The following is a 19,068-nucleotide window of genomic DNA, read 5'->3' as shown; positions in this document are numbered from 1 at the left end:
AAACATCAATTCAAAAATTGTGATTGGCTCGGCGCAAATAAAACTACCAGACCGTCACCTTGCTGCCAACTAGCTTACTTGATCAGCATCCAAAATTAGTTTCTATCTGAAATGGCTAGCAATAACTAGCCATGATATTTTTGAAAAGTTCAGTCAAATCATTTATCAAAAGCTGTATGGCGATGAGTATTTGGCCTTGCTATGACTCAAATGGGCACCCTCAGGGCTCCTTTTATTGAACACGTGAGACTTGAGGGTCAGTTTGTCTGGAATTTTGTTGGTGGGGCGTTCTTTATGGTGACACCATCACGAGTGGCCTCAAAACTCGCCCTCTCGCCATCTACCTACTCATCGACTCATCTCATCCTCGCACCTCGATCCTCCCGAACTACTCCCACTCGGACCCGCCCTGGCACATTTCTGGCTTGATTAAATCGCCTTGGTAATGAACGTTATACTCTTTAGGGGTGGCATCCATCAAGTACTTAGACTTGACATAATGTCTTAAGATGAAATCGAGTCAAACTTATCCATCGATGGATTTCTGAACTTTTATGCTGGTTAAATGCTTGAGCACCTCATTGGCGTCGATGCCGAGGAGAGAAAGGAACACTTCAACGAGCGAGAAATTGAGGAAAGGGCGTGTAAACTTGGCTTAGGCATGAGTGTGGGCAGTGGGATTCTTGAAAGGGTTGATGAGGTGGTTCTGGTTATTTGGTAGGGTCCGCTTCAGAAGTTCAAAGACTCGCCAGTTTCTTTGAACGACCTGAAGGGTATGTGGCTCCTCAGGATGAGCTACATTGAGTCATATGTTAATATATATTTGGAAATGTTACGAAGCATAATCAATCATCAAAATTTTCAAGCGAAAACGGAGAGCCAACTCTCCTTCAATGGATCCTTAGCTTTATTTTTTTATGGCCCGGTTCCTTTTAATGATAGCCAGGTAGAATATTAATTTCTGCCACAAAAGTAGGATTTGATTAAGCCATCAAGGGTATAATACATTAGATGCAGTGAATATATCCTTTTATAATTTTACATAAAAAAAAAACGAGGAGTCCACAATGCCACAGGGAATCAAACCAATCAATCATCTTATTCTCGGCATAATATGAAATTTGTCATGATGCCGAACGAAATTTTCAAGGCAATTCCTCATTCCTTTACATTCCACGAGAAATCTGGATTTTAGAAATCTTATTCCTTCAATTCTTCAATTTCTCGAAACCGAAACTTGAACAAAGTCATCTTTTTTTTTTTTACCTCATGTCTTCATCACGGTTTTGGCCCGAATGGGAAGCTCAATTATGTCAAGAAATGGAAAAATAGCACGTAGGCTTAATTGCTTGAAATCTGCTAACTACGTCGACTATCAAATGATCCTCAAGAATCATCTCTGAAACGTACAATTCGCCTTTAATGTTGTTGTTCTACAAGGTGTAAAGAAATTAAGGGCCTCCATGGCTGTTTTTCGCAATATTTCTCCTTGCTCAAAGATTTCTTTGACATAAAACCAGACTCTGTTTAGTACATAGTAGCATATTACAAATGGTCTAACGATATCCTAGAGGCGATGAGTAACCCTCTGAGCGATTGCGGTCAGAACAATGTCTGAAAATTCAAGTGAGCGCAGTCTTAAGGCCAGAACCAAAGCTAGGGGCATCCTGAAGGCCGGCAAAGACCAATGAACGTTGGTGAGTCTTTCAGTGTTCATCCTCAAACCATTTGAAATTGGAGAACCTCGTACAAATGCCATAAATCCTTTTAGAGCAGACCGGACCAAGGGCCGAAATTTGGAATTTCAAGAGTCAATCTTTTGGTGGCCAAACATCAGAGGGTTACCAATGACCTTCAGAGATAATTCGGATCATTCGTGGTATGGTGTTGGGTTTTTCAATATGCCCTTTTGTTGATAACTGCAGATTCAATATGATCAAATTATTCTTTGAGTAAGAGGAAAGGATTTTCAGAAGCCTCAAAGAGCGGCCCTTAATTTCTTTACACGCTGTGGATTTTACCAAAAACGGCCAAAACTCTCAATTTTCCCCCTAACTCGTCGGTCTAAGGTTATTTTATGGTAAAGATTGCGCAACAGGTTGTTTTGCCCCAAACTAGTACAAAACTGGAGTTAAACTAAAAAACTAGTTTTTCGACATCTAGTCATGAATGTTCAAATAAAAGGTTTAGGGATATACATTTAAAACCTTGCGTCGGTGGTAATCAAAATGGTGTGAAAGTTTAACTTTAACTTTCCTTACATTTGCTTTATCGAAAGCCCAACCTTATGCATTTCAGCCCAAATCATCATGTCCAATCCACAATTTGCGTCGTCTTTCTTCGACTTCAACTGGAACCAACCCGCCGGGGGATTATCCAGCCAAGCTTCACTCATGGCGCCTTATCCTGGTTATGATTACAATCACTACTTCAATAGTAGTATGATGATGCCCGGGTCTGGTTCGCCTCTTCTTCTCGATCTACCGGGTAGCTTTTGCCCACCCATGGGCCCCACCCCTCCACCTTTGGATTATAGTCAGTTTTACACGAACGGTTTGCCAAATCATTTCGCTCAAATATTTGTGCCCTCAACGCATGCAAGTACCCCGGCCTCGTTCTCGGGAGGTATGTCGTTGGATCCTTTTGATATGAAAAGTTCGGGACCTGTTATATTTGACCCTCGAATTTTGAGTTGCGAGGGCGGGATCAAAGGCGAGTCCAAGGATGGCTTGGTGCCTGCGAAGACCCGACGGTCGTCCGTCTCGGATGTTTCCTTCTACGATTCGAGTGAGGCTGGCGATACGCCGCCAGCCTTATTTAAATCGCACAAATCTGGGAAACTCCATTATTGTGGTCAAGAAGGCTGCGACTACAAGACAGATCGGAAGAACAATCTCTTTCGACATGCTCGAACAATGCACGGTTTTCTCGAGAACGGGCGACTCCAGCCATGTTGCGGACACACCTTCCACACCAAAACTCAATACCGTCAGCACATCAGGGCCTGCCATTCGGACGGTTACAAATGCTCTTGGGGAGGATGTCCCAAAGTGTTCCCGCGTAAAGCTCTCCTAATGAGACATTTTAAAATCCACACTGGGGAGAAAGCCTTTTTCTGCACTGAACCCGAGTGTGCCTATACAACGAATCACAAGTCAAACCTCGATCGTCACATCAACATTCATCAAAAGCGTGGCCTCTCCTCATCGCCTAGGCCCTCGCCCGAGGGCATTCCGTGCATTAGTCCCAAGATAGAAATGCTCCCACCCACAAGTTCTTCGGATAGTGAAACTACCATTCATCACTTCTCATTCACTGTTCCGGATCCGCATCCGCGCAATGACGGCGACTCTGATTTTATCGATCATTTGGCAGAAAGTCCTCGGAAGGTAGAAGTTCAGCTCTCCTACCCGAAACTAACGAGCATGCCCAGCATCCCACTTTTGTTTGATGAGGAGCCACCTGAAAATCTGGAGCATCAATCCATTCTCTCTGATATCAACCCATTGGCCAATGACGGCTAAAGCGCTAAAAGTGAACCCAAATGATCACCATCACCTGCATCACTAAGTCTATACTAGTAACCCCTCTCATCATTTTTGAATAACTGTCATCAAAGACGAGATTATTTATGTAAAAATGGCGTTCCGTCTCCATGAGACATCATCGATTCACCATTGCCCTCAAACTCTGCCATGTTCGTACCTGGTTCATCTAAATATCTATCCCCTCCCTCATGGGACACCAATGTCCTTCTTTCCTCCCTCATCATTTTTTGTTTCTTCGTTGTTTTGTGACCTTATCCGCCATCAAACCCCGATTCGGTTATAATTCAGGCTCCTTAATTTATGGAATAAACTATTCTCGAATTTCGAGTTCACCAACGTCTTCATCATTTGTACGAAACGTCATATTCACTTCGTCGCTCTATCGCGATCGAGTTGTTCAAACAAATGCTAAATCCATCTCGAGCCTAGACATGGAAACAATTTCCCCCACAACTAACACCACAGGATCTCATAAAAATTCTAGTTTCAATTGAACTTGTTCTCCAACGAAGTAGCACGTCGAACGACTTGTTTTCCTCACTGTCGTCACAGGAATTACTATTTGGTCAGTCAGTCGGTTGAAAGTAATAAAAAATCAACCAGTGAAATCAATCCGAATTGCGTGTTCCAATGAAGCCGCCGAGCAGAGGGTGCAGTTCTTCGTCCTGTGCCTCATCCTCGTCGTCGTCGTCGTTTTCTTCTTCAAGTTACTTGACCTGCCGAAGTGATCTGACTAGTCTCAGTACAAGCACCCGAGCTTGTCCCGGCCGTCCCGCCCCTTTGCCTCGGCACCCACCCTCGTGCTCATTGGACCCGTCCTCCTTTCGCAGCAATGCTTCCCCTTATTCCTCCTCTTCTTGCAGCAGTTCATTGGCGTATTATTCTTGTGGAAGTGGTGAACAATATTGGCCAACAGCTGAATCGAGATCTTTACCAAACCAGGATGGTGATCCGGATTATCAAGTGTATTTCCACGAGTGCTCGCCAATGATGGACATGGAAATACAAAAAGTCGAAGAGCCCGATGAGAGGTGAAGTGATTCTTTGAAGTTTATTTATGGGTATTTGTGTTCATTCATCGTGTTTTGTATGCTATCTAGTACGTCCACATGATTGTCTCATTCATTTTTTTACATTGAGGAATGAAATCGCCTCCGGCTGAAAAGAACTTCCTTTTGCATAGACTGATCGAGTGGTTTCCTTGTTTCAGCTCGAATCTCAACACAGTTCGAGGTCCTTCGACCAATTGTGATGAGGAAATCAGTGAAACTTCCTATCAACCCGAGGAGATCAAGCCTTACGCGTGTTGTTGGAATCATAAAAAGCCAACCACTCCAGAGCAGTAAGATATACGATGATGAAGATGCAGTGATTTCGGGTTGCTTTTGATGACACCCATTTCAGACGGAAGGGCAGACGATACGCGTGTGTGGCCTTGGTGGCCGTGGTGTGCTTCCTGATTTCGGATATCTCACTTCATGTTTCCAATTCCACTCAAATTGGAACTCGATCGCCACAAGATGTGTGTCTAGGCATTCTACTTCGAGCCTTTGTACAGATTCTCATCTCACTCATCCTGGGCTGCACCAAACGGCAATTCCCTTGGGGTCAATCCGGGTATCGAGTCCTACTCATTTTTGTGGTAAATGTGGTTAGTTTTGAATTCGTGACTCTTGCGTTAGCTGACCATTCTACCGTTTAGGGCGCCGTGACGACCTCTTTGATCATTTCCATTGATATCTCCGGTAACACAATCCCAAGACTGAGCTCCAGCCTCGTGTTCATGCTAGTGCCTACCTTCACTTGGATCTTCTCCATGACTCTGGCTTTGTAAGTTCTGAATCATAGGACAATCATTTCGATTACAATCATACATTCATTTCATATTGATGTTCAACAGAGAAAACTTCAACGCCTACGTTTTCATCAACCTGGTCATGTACATTTTGGCTGCAGTTTTACTAACTCAGCCTCAAGTTCTGTTCACCAGTCAGCCCGCTCAAGTGGTACCGATCCTGTCCATGGACGTGGGATTCTCGTGGCCGATATCGGTTGTGCCTCTGAATATGTTTGGCAAACAGGACCCCTTGGATGTCATTGGAATACTAGCTACGCTCATGGTGACCGTGGTCACGGGTTATCTCATGGTGCTTATCCATATTTCCAAAGGACAGCATTGGTCTGTGGTGGGCGTTTGGATGGGAGTTGGGTCCATATTCGGATGTGTCTATTGTAAGAATAGCCTGTTGTTCTGTCGGCAGATTTCGAGTACTGACAAAGGTTCAAATTGGTTATTACAGATTATTGGAATCACATTGGGTTCTCGCATTTCCAATGGCCTAGCGCCAATGCCACTCTAGTGGGGGCCTCTGGGATATCCGCCATTTTTGGGACCTTAGGAACTCTCCTGTACCTCATGGTGCTTCAAAATGTTACCCCAACGTCGGCCTTGCTACTCAGGTGTTTGGAATGGGCAATGATGTATATATTTCAGCTCCTTTATAGCGAGAAAATATTTAATTTGGGTGACTTAAGTGCCTGTATCCTTATGACGCTAGCATCGGCAAACATAGCTTTGTCTCTCTGCTGTTTCTGATTCCTCTGACTGCCCCTAAAAGAGTCAGTTTGATTTTTTTTTTCCCAAAAACTTTTTATCACAATTCGGCTGTGATGTTGATACCAAATATACTTAAAATCCATTGGATAAGGCTGAGTCACCACAGATATAGTTTATCATGTTTTTTAATCTTCACATACTCTCCACATCTGAATCAGTTTGTACCGCATTTTCAGAAAAAGAAAAACTGTTGAACATATCTACAAGAACACGAAATGTAATGTAAATAAATATTGCAATGTTGAAATGTTGAAATGCATGCCTACATTTCTAAACTCGATCATGAATATTCATTCCATTCATACTTCGCCTAGCTAGCAAGTCCGCAATAAATAGATCTGGTGAGCGACTATAGGTTGGACAATTTTGGATTGGTATTTTCATTTAAATGACACTCTTATTGGATCTGCATTTTTACAGTTTATTTTGCAGCTTCCGCTAATTCAACATCCTGCAATCTGTAATGCTCTTAATCAATGTTAGTCAGTATTGCAATTAATGAAATTGGGTTCAAATATAATGTGACTCCTTTAGGTTTGTCAGAGCGCCAAACAAGATAATATGGCAAAATAATATTTTGAAAACATGCTTTGGTAATATACTTAAGCGTCATTGAAACAAAACGCCCCGAAAACTGTTATTTCAAATCAACAGTTGATGTAATAGCTCTTTGTAGCATCAATTTGGATTGATAACAACGTGCTTGCATTCATGCAACAAAGTTTGATGATGATGTCGTTCAATCATGATGAAAAGAAAGTGAGGATAGAATTAGAAATCCGGTGTCTTTTGAAAATATCTTTAACGAGTGCTTTGAGTTATGGTTTGCGGTTTTTTTGTGGAAACAAATCCCTTTCGTCCAGTAATTTGCAATGTTATTTTTTTACAATATGATAGAAGGGGCAAAGTGACAATTGGGATTGCAAAAATGTCTGCTCATATTTCTGAAATTCTGATATGAAGAAAGATTGAACTTCCCGGTATTTTACCGCGCTAAGCTTGATGGAAATCCTTCAAGCTTTCCTTTGGTTGTTTTAGATATGAATCTTTAAATTTGCCAATTTTTGAAGGTGTGAATTATTATTTTTGCCCTTGCTGATTGCATGTTCCACTAACCAGAGCCGAACTCTTTAAAGCGAGTGAGTCTTAGATTAAGAAAATTTCGTACTTTATAAGTTGGATCTTTTCTCCATCCAAGATTCAATCCTTGACTTTCAAAAAATTAGTCTCAGGTGATCATTTCGTTCTGAAACGCGTTTTCATCCTTTAATTTGTATAATACTGAACTAGGATCATCATTGATTGCGCGTGCAATCTTACAACAATGGCAGAAGCAAGTAAAACAAGTAAGTAATAGTTGACAACTGTATGGGAGAAAAACTGTTAAAAAAGTTATTCAAGCTTCATAATTCCTTCAAAACATGTAACAAAATTAGGAATGACCAGGGCGTTGGTCGTTCCCCAATAAAAGGAACGGATCATACGTACAATTACTTTGGCCGAAAAGAGTAATTCATTACACAACTGCTCAAAACTCAATGAAAAGAAATGTAATGGCGTTACTAGTTACAATTACTTTTACAAAATTTTAGATGACCAATATTTCAGGCTTTTTTGGCCTCATCAAGACCATTCTTTGCAAAATCAATGGTTACAATTTCGTTTCAAATGGTCTTAAAATTTATGTTTTTCCTGCCAACATATTACGCATTGATATTGTTGATTTGCTGAGCACTGCATTGCTCCCATTTTTGGCCATGCTCTTTTCCAAATTTGAATTACGTCAACAGTTTCAATCATATGGCGATCTAACACATGCCTAATGGCTTTTTTAGATTTGAAAATTGGCAGGCAAAAGACAAATTTAAAAAAGTCAAAACAAATATATATTCAGGGTGGGGATTTTGAACATATACCAGAAGTTAGGTTGTTGCATTGCAAAATCAATTTAGCTTTCTTGATAAATCAATTCGTAAGTAAACTGATTTGTTGACTTCGGTTTATTTTTATTTGCTGTTATTTGAAACTGTCTGCGCAATGTTTCAAAAGTGATAACGTCGACAGTATTTGATCAAATTAAATGTTTGAAGTAAATAGAACGAGTAACGAGTATTTTTTAGGGTTTTTGGGTCGTTACAGTTACACATTTCCAAAATATAATGGCAGTAAAGTTCCCTTTTGGAAAACACTAACGATTTACCGCAATTTCGTTGCTACTACCCTGGCAATGGCCTAGAACATCACTAATTTTGATTTCGCATTTTCGATCACAGATAATGGATTGTCGTTTCAAAACTGGTCCCTTGCATTTAGAATTTACGACTTGCTTTCGCTCACAAACGCATGCTGATTATGACCAGACCCTGCTGGAATAGACATCATTAAATCATCTTTCCACTCTCCAGGGACGAAATTTGAAAACAAATAAACGCTGGAGGAAACTGAAACTGAATCTGGACTCAACATGCCAGTATAGTAAGTAAAAACCGACATGAAATTTGAGCCTATAAAAGCCAATATGAAAATGATGTTTTCTCCGATATTTATCGCTGACGTTTGACTACAAGGCTGAAGTTTAGGGGATTTTACAGGATTGATGGTTTTTGCGATGCGTCTGTGCAAAAAGATGCAATTCAAATTTCAGAAATTGGATGATCTTGCAGTGACCAATCAAGATACTTTGGACTTAAGCCTTTCAAGTTCTCGTGGTCCCTATGGTGTGACATCTCAGTTTTTTGATGAGATTCTCACAGGTTGTCCGTTTTCTCGTATGTGAGGCGTTGCATCTTAGACCATGGCAAATTTCCTACTTCCCTGAAATTAGCTCATATTGTTCCAAACTTCAAAGGGGAAGATAGTCGCTTCCCAGTAACAATAGGCCAATTTCTCTCACTTCGAATATTGCGGAGGTGTTTGAGAAGATCTTTAAGTTCAAAATTGTTGAATTTATTGAAGTCCATGATGTCCTTCCTCCAAGTCAGAGTTCCTCCGAGCGCATTTTAGTACGGTTACCCAAGGACACTAAAGCAAGGAAACGCCACTTTTTATGATCACCAAACCTCACCCGCCAAGTTAGGCCTAAACTTTTGATAGGGAAATTTCTTAATGTCAATTATTGGCATAACTATTAAACAAAATATGTGACTAATATCATTTTTGTAACCATTGATGGTATGTGCTTCAAACCAGGCATGCAAATATACTTAAAATGACTTCTAATGTTCAAGCGGTGAGGTCGAATCCAAAGGCGTTTTTCTCTTATGCAAACTCTAAGAGGAAGATCAAACACCCTGTAGGGCCTTTTGAGGTCGATGGGGAAGCCATAGACAATGTAGGGACTATGGCCAACATACTTGGAGATCAGTTCTCTAGTGTGTTTTCAACTCCACTGAGTTTAGGAGCAACAGTCCATTGCTCTATTGATGAGTTGTTGGGACTGGCAAGGCATGTCAAGCTGAGCATTTAGATGATCTTGTAGTCACAGATCAGGATGCTTTAGAGGCCATCAGGGACTTGAGACTCTCGACTCTCCTTGCCCTGATGGAGTGACATCTCAGTTTCTGATGAGATGCTCACAGGTTCTTGCTCCTGTTTTCTCGTACTTGATGCGTTGCATCTTGGACCAGGCAAGTTCCCTCTTCTCTGAAGGTAGCTCATGTTGTCCAATTTTCAAAGGGAGAGATAAGACACTCCCCAGTAACTACAGGCCAATTTCTCTCACTTCGAATATTGCGAAGGTGTTTGAGAAAATCATGAAGTTCAAACTTGTTGAATTTCTTGATATACATGAAGTCCTTCTCCTAGCCAGCATGGGTTCCGACCACTTTTTAGCACGGTTACCCAACTGATTGAGCATATAGAGCAGGTTATTGAGGGACTGGAGAGCCATGAATCAGTCGATGTAGTTTATCTCGACTTTGCCAAGGCTTTGACAAGGTAGATCATGGCCTTTTAGTTAACAGGCTCCATGAGATTGGGATCCAAGGCAAGGTTCTCAATTGGCTAAGAAGTTTCATTTGCGGTAGGAAACAATTAGTTAAGGTTGAGGAATCGCTTAGTGACATACAGATGTCAAGTCTGGTGTCCCTCAGGGCTCCATTTTGGGTCCTCTCCTTTTCATTATCTTCATTGCTCCGCTTCAGAAGCTTGGTAGTAGTATGCTGATGATACAAAATTGGTAGTTGGTAGGAATGGTCAGGATTCCGGTTGTCTTGCAAAGGTCCTAGACCAAATTTATTCCTGGGTTGCTGCGAGTAACATGGCCTTGAATGGAATGAAATTCCGCTCAATGACCTTTGGGTCGACGCCATTAGACACTCCACTATTAGATGATGACGGTAAGGACATTGAGCAGGTCTCATCCATGAAGGATTTAGGTGTAGCCTCCAGATAATGGAAAGTTCGATGAGCATATCCAGTTGAAAGTTGGTAGGCTTTTCAAACATGTGGTTGGATATATCGCACGTTAAGTCCACAGATAGTATCATATCACGATGCAACTCTATACAAGTCGATTGCCCAGCCGCATCTTGAATATGCTCTCGTCCATGTTGGGCTCCAATTAGTTCAGCAGGTTTGCAAAAGCTCGAGCAGGTCCAAAGATGTTTTACTAGGGACATTGAAGATATGAGAGAGCTCTCGTATTGGGAGAGGTTAGAACGGTTGGGATTGTACATTACTCAGAGAAGGTACGAAAGGTATCTGATATTGCACGTTTTCAAAAGCATTCATGAGCTTTGTCCCAAACCAGGATTTAGGGTCAATTGTAGTGACCGTACAGGCTTAACGTGCGTTTCGAGAGCACCTTCAAGCCCTCGAGAATCCAGGCTAGTTAAAACAATGAAGTCCACCTCTCTTCCTTCTCGGGCTCCTTCATTGTTCAATTTGCTGCCCTCAAATATTCGTAGGGCTTATGTAGGCGTTGATCCAATAGCAGGATTTAAGTCAGACTTGGATAAGTTTTTGATTAAAATTCCGGATCAACCTTATATTCAAGGATTAGCCAGATCAGCCAACTCCAATTCGTTGGTCGATCAAATAATATATATAAATAAAAGTCAAGTAAAATAAATAATCTTCTTGTCTTGAACAGCTGGGATTCCAATCCCGGTAGCGGTAAGGAAGTCCGCACAAAAAAATAAAAGATAAAAAAAAATAACAGGTCTTGAAGTACACAACTGAAAAGTGCTAATTACAGTTTCTTGATAAAGCAAGAATTTGCTCTAAACACAATATGACAATATTTTTTTGCTAATAATACTATTTAAAGAAAATTGTTTCAGAAACATCTTGACCAAATTTCAAGCAATTTGGTGTACTTGTTATGAAAATATGGTTCTCACTCTATGGATAGCCCTCAATCCAGGGCTACAAAAATGTAGCTCTGAGCTACATAATGTTCTTTGAACTCATTTGGATGCTTCATAATCATGGAATAATATATCTTAAGAGATATAACACCTGTTTTATTCGACTGGTTTGGACTCCAATAAATTTGTGGGTTTTTTTTTGCAAAAGCATCCAAAGTTCAAATTTCTCTTTAGAGTCCTTGGGTTACCCAACTGATTGAACATATAGAACATATCATTGAGGGACTAGAGAGACATGAGTCAGTTGTTGTTGTCTATCTTGATTTTGCCAAGGCCTTCGATAAGTTAGATCATGGCCTTTTGCTGAATAGACTTCATGACATTGGTAAGGTTCTCGAATAGATCAGAAGCTTCATTAATGATAGGAAGCAAATAGTGAAGGTTGAAGGATCATTTAGTGATATACGTACATGATGACAAGTCAGGTGTTCCCCAGGGCTCCATCGTTGCCCTGCTTCAACTTGTCAAGTTTGGCCAAACTCTCTCTGGCAGTGTTTTCACATTAAAGAGGCTGTTTTGTCTATATTCAAATTCAAACCTGCAATGTGTTCGAAAATGGTTAGTAATTATCCCATGCAACATATGCCTGAAATAAATGAAAAAATAACCAGGCCTCTCATTGACACGGTTATCGACGCCATGAAAAAATGTATATACATATGTACAATGATATGGTGCACCCAGTATAATTCATAGAAAGAGATAAAAATATGGACTTCATAACATAAGGACGCACATAGAGTTCGATAAAATGTATATTTTGAAGGGATCAGAGGTAAGACCCCCTCCTGTTTATAATATTCGTTGCCCCGCTTCAAAAGCCTAGTATTACTGCCAGTACTTCTTCTTATGGTGACGTCACCAAGTTAGTTTCAGTAGGAATGGCCAAGATTCCACTAGTCTTGCAAAGGACCTAGAAAGAATCTACTCTTGGGTTACTCTTGAGAGTAATATGGCTCTGAACGGAATGAAATTCCGCACAATGATCTTTGGGTAAACACCTTTGAATACCCCACTTGCTTAATATTTTTCGTCTATTATCTGTTACTTTGTTATCTGTTTACTTTGGAGGACTACGTACACTTAAATCCTTCATGAATAAAACTTGCTTAATATTTTTCGTCTATTATCTGCAAGTTTTATTCATGAAGGGTTTAAGTGTACGTAGTCCTCCAAATTAACATATCCAGTTGAAGATGGGTAAATCTTTTCAAATGTGTGGTTGGTAATATCGGACGTTGGAAGTCCAGATGTAGTATCACAATGCTAATTCTGCACAAGTCGATTGTTCAGTCACATCTTGAATATGCTTCGCCCATTTGGGCTCCAATGAGCTCAGCAGTTTGTCAAAAAGTCGAACAAGTCCACAAATGTTTTACTAGGAAAAACAGGAAACTCTCTCAGAAATGAGAGAGCTTTTCGTTTTGGGAGGGACTAAAAAAGTTGGGACTGTACAGTGTTCAAAGAAGGTACGAAAGCTACCTGATACTGTACGTCTTCAAAAGCCTCCATGAGCTTGTCCCCAACCCAGGACAATTATAGCCAACGTAGAAGCTTAATAGCCTGTTGAGTGCACGTTAAACTGGAACGTGTTGAATTACTCATTTGTTTGTAATAAGGGTTCATCCATAGAGAGAAGAGAATACCAAATTGTTGCAAAAATATGAGCTTTTCTGGCTTGATAAGGATTCGAATAAGAAATAATTGAAATATTAAACACAAAAGACAACAAATTGCCAAAATATAAAGCCTCTCAAGTCATTTGAGAGCACCCCGGAGGCAATTCTATACTTTGCGGTTCAGGCCCCCTATCCCACGATGCATATTTGTTATTTTTCCGAGAAATCTGATGTTTCTATTTTGCCACTGTTGTCCTAAGCAAACAATGAATTTGCCAAAAAGAGAAAAATCATCCCTAAAATTAGATGAATCGTCGTAATGTGTGCATAATGTGTGAGAGAGGGGATGTATACCAGGCCATGCAAAAAGATTCAAAGTTATCGGGCTTAGAAATGCTCTAATGAACTCTTATCAGGTTTATGCTGATGTCAAAATGACAATGCTTGCTTCGCAAGAAGTTTAAGAAACCGCTTGTAGAGCGAAATTAGATAACCACTAACGTATTTTTTACCGGCTAACGGGCAAAGGAAATCATGATACTGCACTGTGTAAAAAGTTTCCTTATTCAATAGAAGAAAGAACAAGACGTAGCCCCCTTACGCTTCACGAAATATGTTTTACTTTCTACACTTCAGAGGGGTCATTGCCATTCAGCCTCTACCAAATAGAGGGCCGATTGGGCCAATTCTTTTTTTGTGAAATTTAATGCGTTTGTGTTGTTTTTGGCTAATTCTATCAGAATCTAATTTATGATTAGTGCCCTGGGTCACATAATGTCCGGAAAAGAAATTGCTTTCAGGGCACGGCAAGAGCAGTTTATTTAGTAATCTACCGTGCCTCTTCCCGTTTTCTTTGGGCCGTGTGACGTTGCAAATAAGGGCCCTGATCAGAATAGATGGTTGTTTCATCTTCGAACAATGGTTTATTGCAGAGCCAATAAGTTTCAGTACAATTTTCAAATTGAAAATCGAAGTAACCACTTCTTATATTAATTTGCAAATGAGTCAATCTTGAATAATCAGCATATCACGATCGATTTTTTGATCCGAGTCTATGAAGGGCTGGCACAAAAAAATTGATGTAGAAACCGATAAAACTGAAAATCCGCTCAAATTTCTGCAAGCCTTGACTGAGACGATTTGAAATCTCTAATGTAAGCCTTCTGTGGGATTTGAAATGCCAAAATCATGTTTCGTTGGCAATGCATTTCCCCAAGAGCTTTCTTTCAATTTGAATACGCCTTGTTATTCAACTATCCGTGTTTCAAGAGGACAACAGTGAAGATTGGACCGATTCGTGGAACAAAGCCCATCTTTAATTCTTTTTGTCAACGCTAATTTCGAGTTTTAAAGCGGAAGCTGAGGCGTCTTTCCGGCTAGACTAAAAACAATTTTAACCTTATCTCACGTGTATGAACAAGTTCGTGTGTGTGTGTGTGGGTGGGGTGGGGGGACATGATGTCGTCGACGCTCACATAGATGTATTTTTCAGGAGTTAGAGCCCATAATGCTGAAACTTTTACTGCGCTCATGCTTATCAAGAAGAAATTAGGATGCAATTGATCTCAAAAGTCAAGCTAACTCTTTGTTTCTGCCACTCCCTAGAAAAGCTGGGAAACTTTAAGCTCGCTCGCTTTTGGTGGAGGCCAATGGTGCACACAAACCTTTCGTTACATGCTTTGTCTACTACAAACAAGGCACTCGGCCATCCATGGTCCTGTACAAGGCGTAGTGTAGACCACCAGTCTAGTGCATGAGCCGAGGAAGTTCAATCCAGTGCTCTACTAGAGTCACCTAAAAAGACACCTAGGGGGATTTGAAGCACGACTGGCTTGAACCTTGTCTAACTAATGCCCTTACCGACTTGGCTTCTGGAAAAATGACGCGGATAGAAACGGTGCGAACAGTGAAGTCAACATTAGGGATGATATTAACTAGATGTGATTTGAAAGATCATCCGGGCATTGGATCGGGATGAGAGTGATATAACAACGACTATATAGTGATGAATGTTTATAATTCTCATAAAAAATTCTTTACGAAACTAGTAAGAAAATAGGTATATTAGAAAACAGAAATTTTTCAAGGCTGCTAAAATAGCTGACATGAAATAAGACAAAGCTAAGATTACAAGAATGGGTTGCTTATAGCCAGCAAAAAAACAGATCGAAATGTGCAAGTTGTGGATAGGCAGAAAAGTAAAGATAAACATAGTATACGTAGGTGTTTTTGAGCCGTTAGCTTTTTTCAAGTCAGACTTGGACAAATTTTTAGATAGCATTCCAGATCAACCCTACATTCAAGGACTAGCTCAGCAAATTCTTTAGTATACCAAATGTTATATAAAGATTAAAAGTTAGAAATAAACGAAATACAACCTTTCATTTTAATAGAATTGGGGCTTACATTCCTTGTAGGTGTTAGAAAAGCCCGTGAAAAACCAAACCAAAAAAGCCGATGCAGTAATCAGCATGTTTTGGGGAAATTTGTAGATTTCATTTGCATTTTACTAAGTATCAGTATTATGTTTCGAACTAAAAATGCCAAGTGATTTTGAGGAATTATCACTCTAGTCTTCACATTTATATTTCATTTTAGAAGGTTTTAGATTCATTTCCGCAATAGTTCGTTTTGATTCAAATCTGAAGCCATCTCTATATTATAGTGGTTTAACTCTGTTTTTAATGCAGGCCATCAGTTGTTAGGTAATGCAAAACCGCATCCACTGGTCGATCCCATCCCTAGTGATTTTCATGAGTTCTCGAAGAGGCGGATGACGACACAGAGGCTGGCATATAGCATCGAATGCAAGAGAGGAAGAAGCACAGCATGATGATTCATGTGGGATACGAGTTCAATACTGTTTAGTCTCATAAACAAGTTCGCCGAAAGTAAATGTCAACGGAGGAAAAACAACAATAATTCTTACAATAGATAACACCGATCGGGCATCCGGTGGGAGTTAGCCAACAGAGGATTCGTCTATGGTCAAGCTTGACCTGCATTGTGATCATGGTGGTGTCGGATCAGAGAGTGGCCATGAAAATCGTCTTTTGGCTGGTGTGTGGTAGACATTTCGGCCTTCTGAATGCGTTCGAAGGGGACTGTTTTTGTGAATGTACCCATGAAACCCAAATCGTGGTCTCGTTTCCCTCCAAGCTTCCGAGTGAACCGATATCTTGCCCGGATAAGGTTTCCATGCCCAATATCAAACAGGCTTGGTATGGCCTGGACTCATTGGCCACTTGTCAAAACTATTGTAAGGATAAACCAAAGCGCCATTGGATCAATGTCACAAAAGAGTTGCAAGGAAGTTGCTATTCAGAATCCGGATGCCATACCAAATTTGAGAGTTCCCAAAGTCTGGCAGAGACCGGCCAAGATCCGAAGTACAAGTTTTGGTATATCTGCTTTGAGTGTCCGAGAGATGGTTCAATGGAAGATAAAAAAAAGAAATGCCGGAAACATATAAGACAGACCCGGTGTGACACGGATATTAATTTTGAGTTCCATCCTCAACGAAGCGACGTCACAGAAGCGCCAATCGCCGATTTCCAGGAAATTAAATCCTCTCATGAAGTGAGAAGGTTCCGAGAATTAAACAAAAAAGATAAGATTAAAATTGGTCTGAAGCTCTTGGAGGCGAAACTGACCGGCTCAATTCCAGGTCGAAAAGTTGAAGGCCGCGTTTTTAAACGACCCAAAGAAGCCTTGGAAGAGTTCTTGATTAAATCCGAACAAGCACTTGGCTTGTTGAGTGGAGCTCTCCAGCCAAATGAGACCATCGACATAGATTTTGATGCCGTGGGATCGTTTTCCATCCTACGACGAGATAATCAGCAATTCGGCTCCAACGTATTTGATTCGTTCAAAGGCGTCAACTTACCAGATCAGCCCAGCCTACGAACCCATGAGAATTCGTTATTGGCTGGAGTAATCAAATACAAAAACTCAATCGTTAAAGAAATCCTCAATACAGGGAACATTGCAGCATTGAAAAGCGTTGCCATTTTCGACTCTGATGGGAACGTGACGAACCAAAACCTTCATCAAGCCGTGACCCTTCACTTCAAGCAAGTCAAACTTCCGCCGATTGAAGGCCAAACCGTAGAACCTCAATGCGTGTTTTGGAACTTTAAATCCTCCAATTGGTCGAATGATGGCTGCCAAACCATTCAAAATTCCGATGGCGTTACCACGTGCAGTTGCAATCACTTGACCAATTTTGCGGTCATTTTGAATATCATCGATCTGGACGAGTCTACCACGGAAGTTCTTCGACTTCTCACCCTTATTGGATGTGCGCTTTCATCGGTGGGGTTGATTGGAACCATATTCTTCTTCCGAACCCTAAACAGCAATGAATACAACGATCGAGTTCGGATTAACGAGCAGTTTTGCGCCAACTTGCTTGCCGTTCAGATCCTGATTTTCTTTGGCATGGATCAAACGGATCATTCCTTAGTCTGCAAGGCAGTGGCTCTGGGTCTCCAATACTTCCTCTTGGTATCGTTTGCATGGTCTTTGTTCGCTGGCCACCAAATCTACGTATTGCTAGTTGAAGTCTTTGAATCCGAAGCTAATCGCATGAAGCAGTATCTTGTGTTGGGGTATGGCATTCCTTTGGCCCTGATAATCATTTCTCTCATCGTGGATCATGCTGCCCTCGAGGATCAAACCTATGGAACGGACCAGGCGTGCTGGATGAGCCCAAATAGCTTGTTCTATGTGAGCTTTCTCACTCCAATCTTTTTGGTGACTTTCATCAATGTGGTTATGCTCTCTCTCGTCATCGTGAAGGTGTTCCGAATTCATCCCCGGCCTCATTTCTACAGTCAAGCCCGTGGATGGCTGAGTTTGGCACTCTTTTTGGGTGTCACCTGGGTTTTGGGGCTCGTGGCTAAAGTAAGTTCGAGCTATTACTTGGCCGTGACCTTCGCAGTGCTCAACGCTCTCCAAGGATTTCTCATCTTCTGCTTTCATGTGGTTTTGGGCTCCAAATTGAGAGATATCGTCAAGCGAAAGATCAAGACACATTCTGATTTTAGTGACGACTCGAGAAGAAACCACACTGTCCAAAAATCCAATGAAAGTCGAACCATGTCCTTGTCATAAATTTACCAAAGCCAATAACTTATGCACACGAAGATGTTCTTTACCTACCTTAGGAGGCCAAATCATCGGAATGTGAATTCCTGAGGCTCCTTGATATCTGAAGATGGAATCAAAACTCGTTACCAGCTTCCTCCCACAAGCTAACTTGTTCTTACCATTGCTCTTTGTCAAACATACGTAGAGTAGATCAGGAAAAGTTATCATTCTTGAAATACCTCCTTTTCATTTGATGTCCATAACCTCATTCGAAAAATGAGGAGGTAATGAGTGCTTCAAAAGAAAATTCATCCTCTTTTCATCCAGTTCAGAGGGAGACGAATACTCATTCGAGTCCAGTTGCTCATCATGATGTACTGGAATTTCAATTGTTCCCATGCTTTGCCGCATATTGCAGCCTAGCAATTGTAAAGAACCTCATAATTTGCCAAATATCAATCTAGGAGCCATATAGTACAAACATACTGTGTGAGCTTTAAATACTTAAAGCAATTTTTTTTTTGTTTTTCGCGAATTTTATTGGAAAGTTATTTACCTGGAATAAATTTTCGCGTTTTCTTCAAATGTGTGTTTTTATTTCATTGTGTCCCTTTACGTATCAAGAGAATTTATTTTCGAGGAAAACCTTTCAGCGCAAAATCTCGAAAATTAGTTGCATGCGAAAATTAGTTACTTTACAGTACATAGTTTTTCAACTTGAACGCCAAAGGCGAAGTTTTCTTCCCATAAATGAAAATTATTGAAAGCTATCGATTAGTGAAAAAAAGTTCAACATCGTACTTTGATAACAAACTTAACCGATC

General features: G+C 40.7%; 2 protein-coding genes across 7 annotated transcripts in view; both read left to right on the top strand.

Moving 5' to 3' along the window:
• Nucleotides 1-6,445, top strand: part of LOC131879009 (zinc finger transcription factor ref-2-like) — an 8,030-nt gene extending 1,585 nt beyond the window's left edge. Inside the window, exons 1-7 of one of the 6 annotated variants that reach the window (XM_059225201.1) lie at nt 221-442; nt 4,415-4,579; nt 4,759-4,890; nt 4,953-5,190; nt 5,251-5,378; nt 5,449-5,780; nt 5,849-6,445. In XM_059225201.1, coding sequence (XP_059081184.1) covers nt 4,536-4,579; nt 4,759-4,890; nt 4,953-5,190; nt 5,251-5,378; nt 5,449-5,780; nt 5,849-6,144 — 1,170 coding nt within the window. In that variant the 5' untranslated portion in view covers nt 221-442; nt 4,415-4,535 and the 3' untranslated portion in view covers nt 6,145-6,445. Of the gene's footprint in view, nt 1-220; nt 443-2,298; nt 3,881-4,411; nt 4,580-4,758; nt 4,891-4,952; nt 5,191-5,250; nt 5,379-5,448; nt 5,781-5,848 lie in introns of those variants that run through there. The other 5 variants (XM_059225200.1, XM_059225203.1, XM_059225202.1 and 2 more) reach the window with 5 other exon arrangements.
• Nucleotides 6,446-8,468: 2,023 nt separating this feature from the next.
• On the top strand, nt 8,469-18,829 carry LOC131879335 (latrophilin-like protein LAT-2). The gene is made up of 2 exons (XM_059225624.1): nt 8,469-8,640; nt 15,844-18,829. Exon 2 carries the CDS (start codon nt 16,166-16,168, stop codon nt 18,266-18,268), a length of 2,103 nt encoding a protein of 700 aa, XP_059081607.1. The 5' UTR covers nt 8,469-8,640; nt 15,844-16,165; the 3' UTR covers nt 18,269-18,829.
• Nucleotides 18,830-19,068: the final 239 nt, after the last annotated feature.

Source organism: Tigriopus californicus, chromosome 4 (genome assembly GCF_007210705.1).
Source record: "Tigriopus californicus strain San Diego chromosome 4, Tcal_SD_v2.1, whole genome shotgun sequence".
NCBI lineage: Eukaryota > Metazoa > Arthropoda > Copepoda > Harpacticoida > Harpacticidae > Tigriopus > Tigriopus californicus.
Note: the sequence above shows the minus strand (reverse complement) of the source record. Positions and strands in the feature narration are given on the sequence as shown.

What these genes read in the sequence shown, in the direction of transcription:
- LOC131879335 (XM_059225624.1), top strand. Translation starts at nt 16,166, where the DNA reads ATGGTGGTGTCGGATCAGAGAGTGGCCATGAAAATCGTCTTTTGGCTG.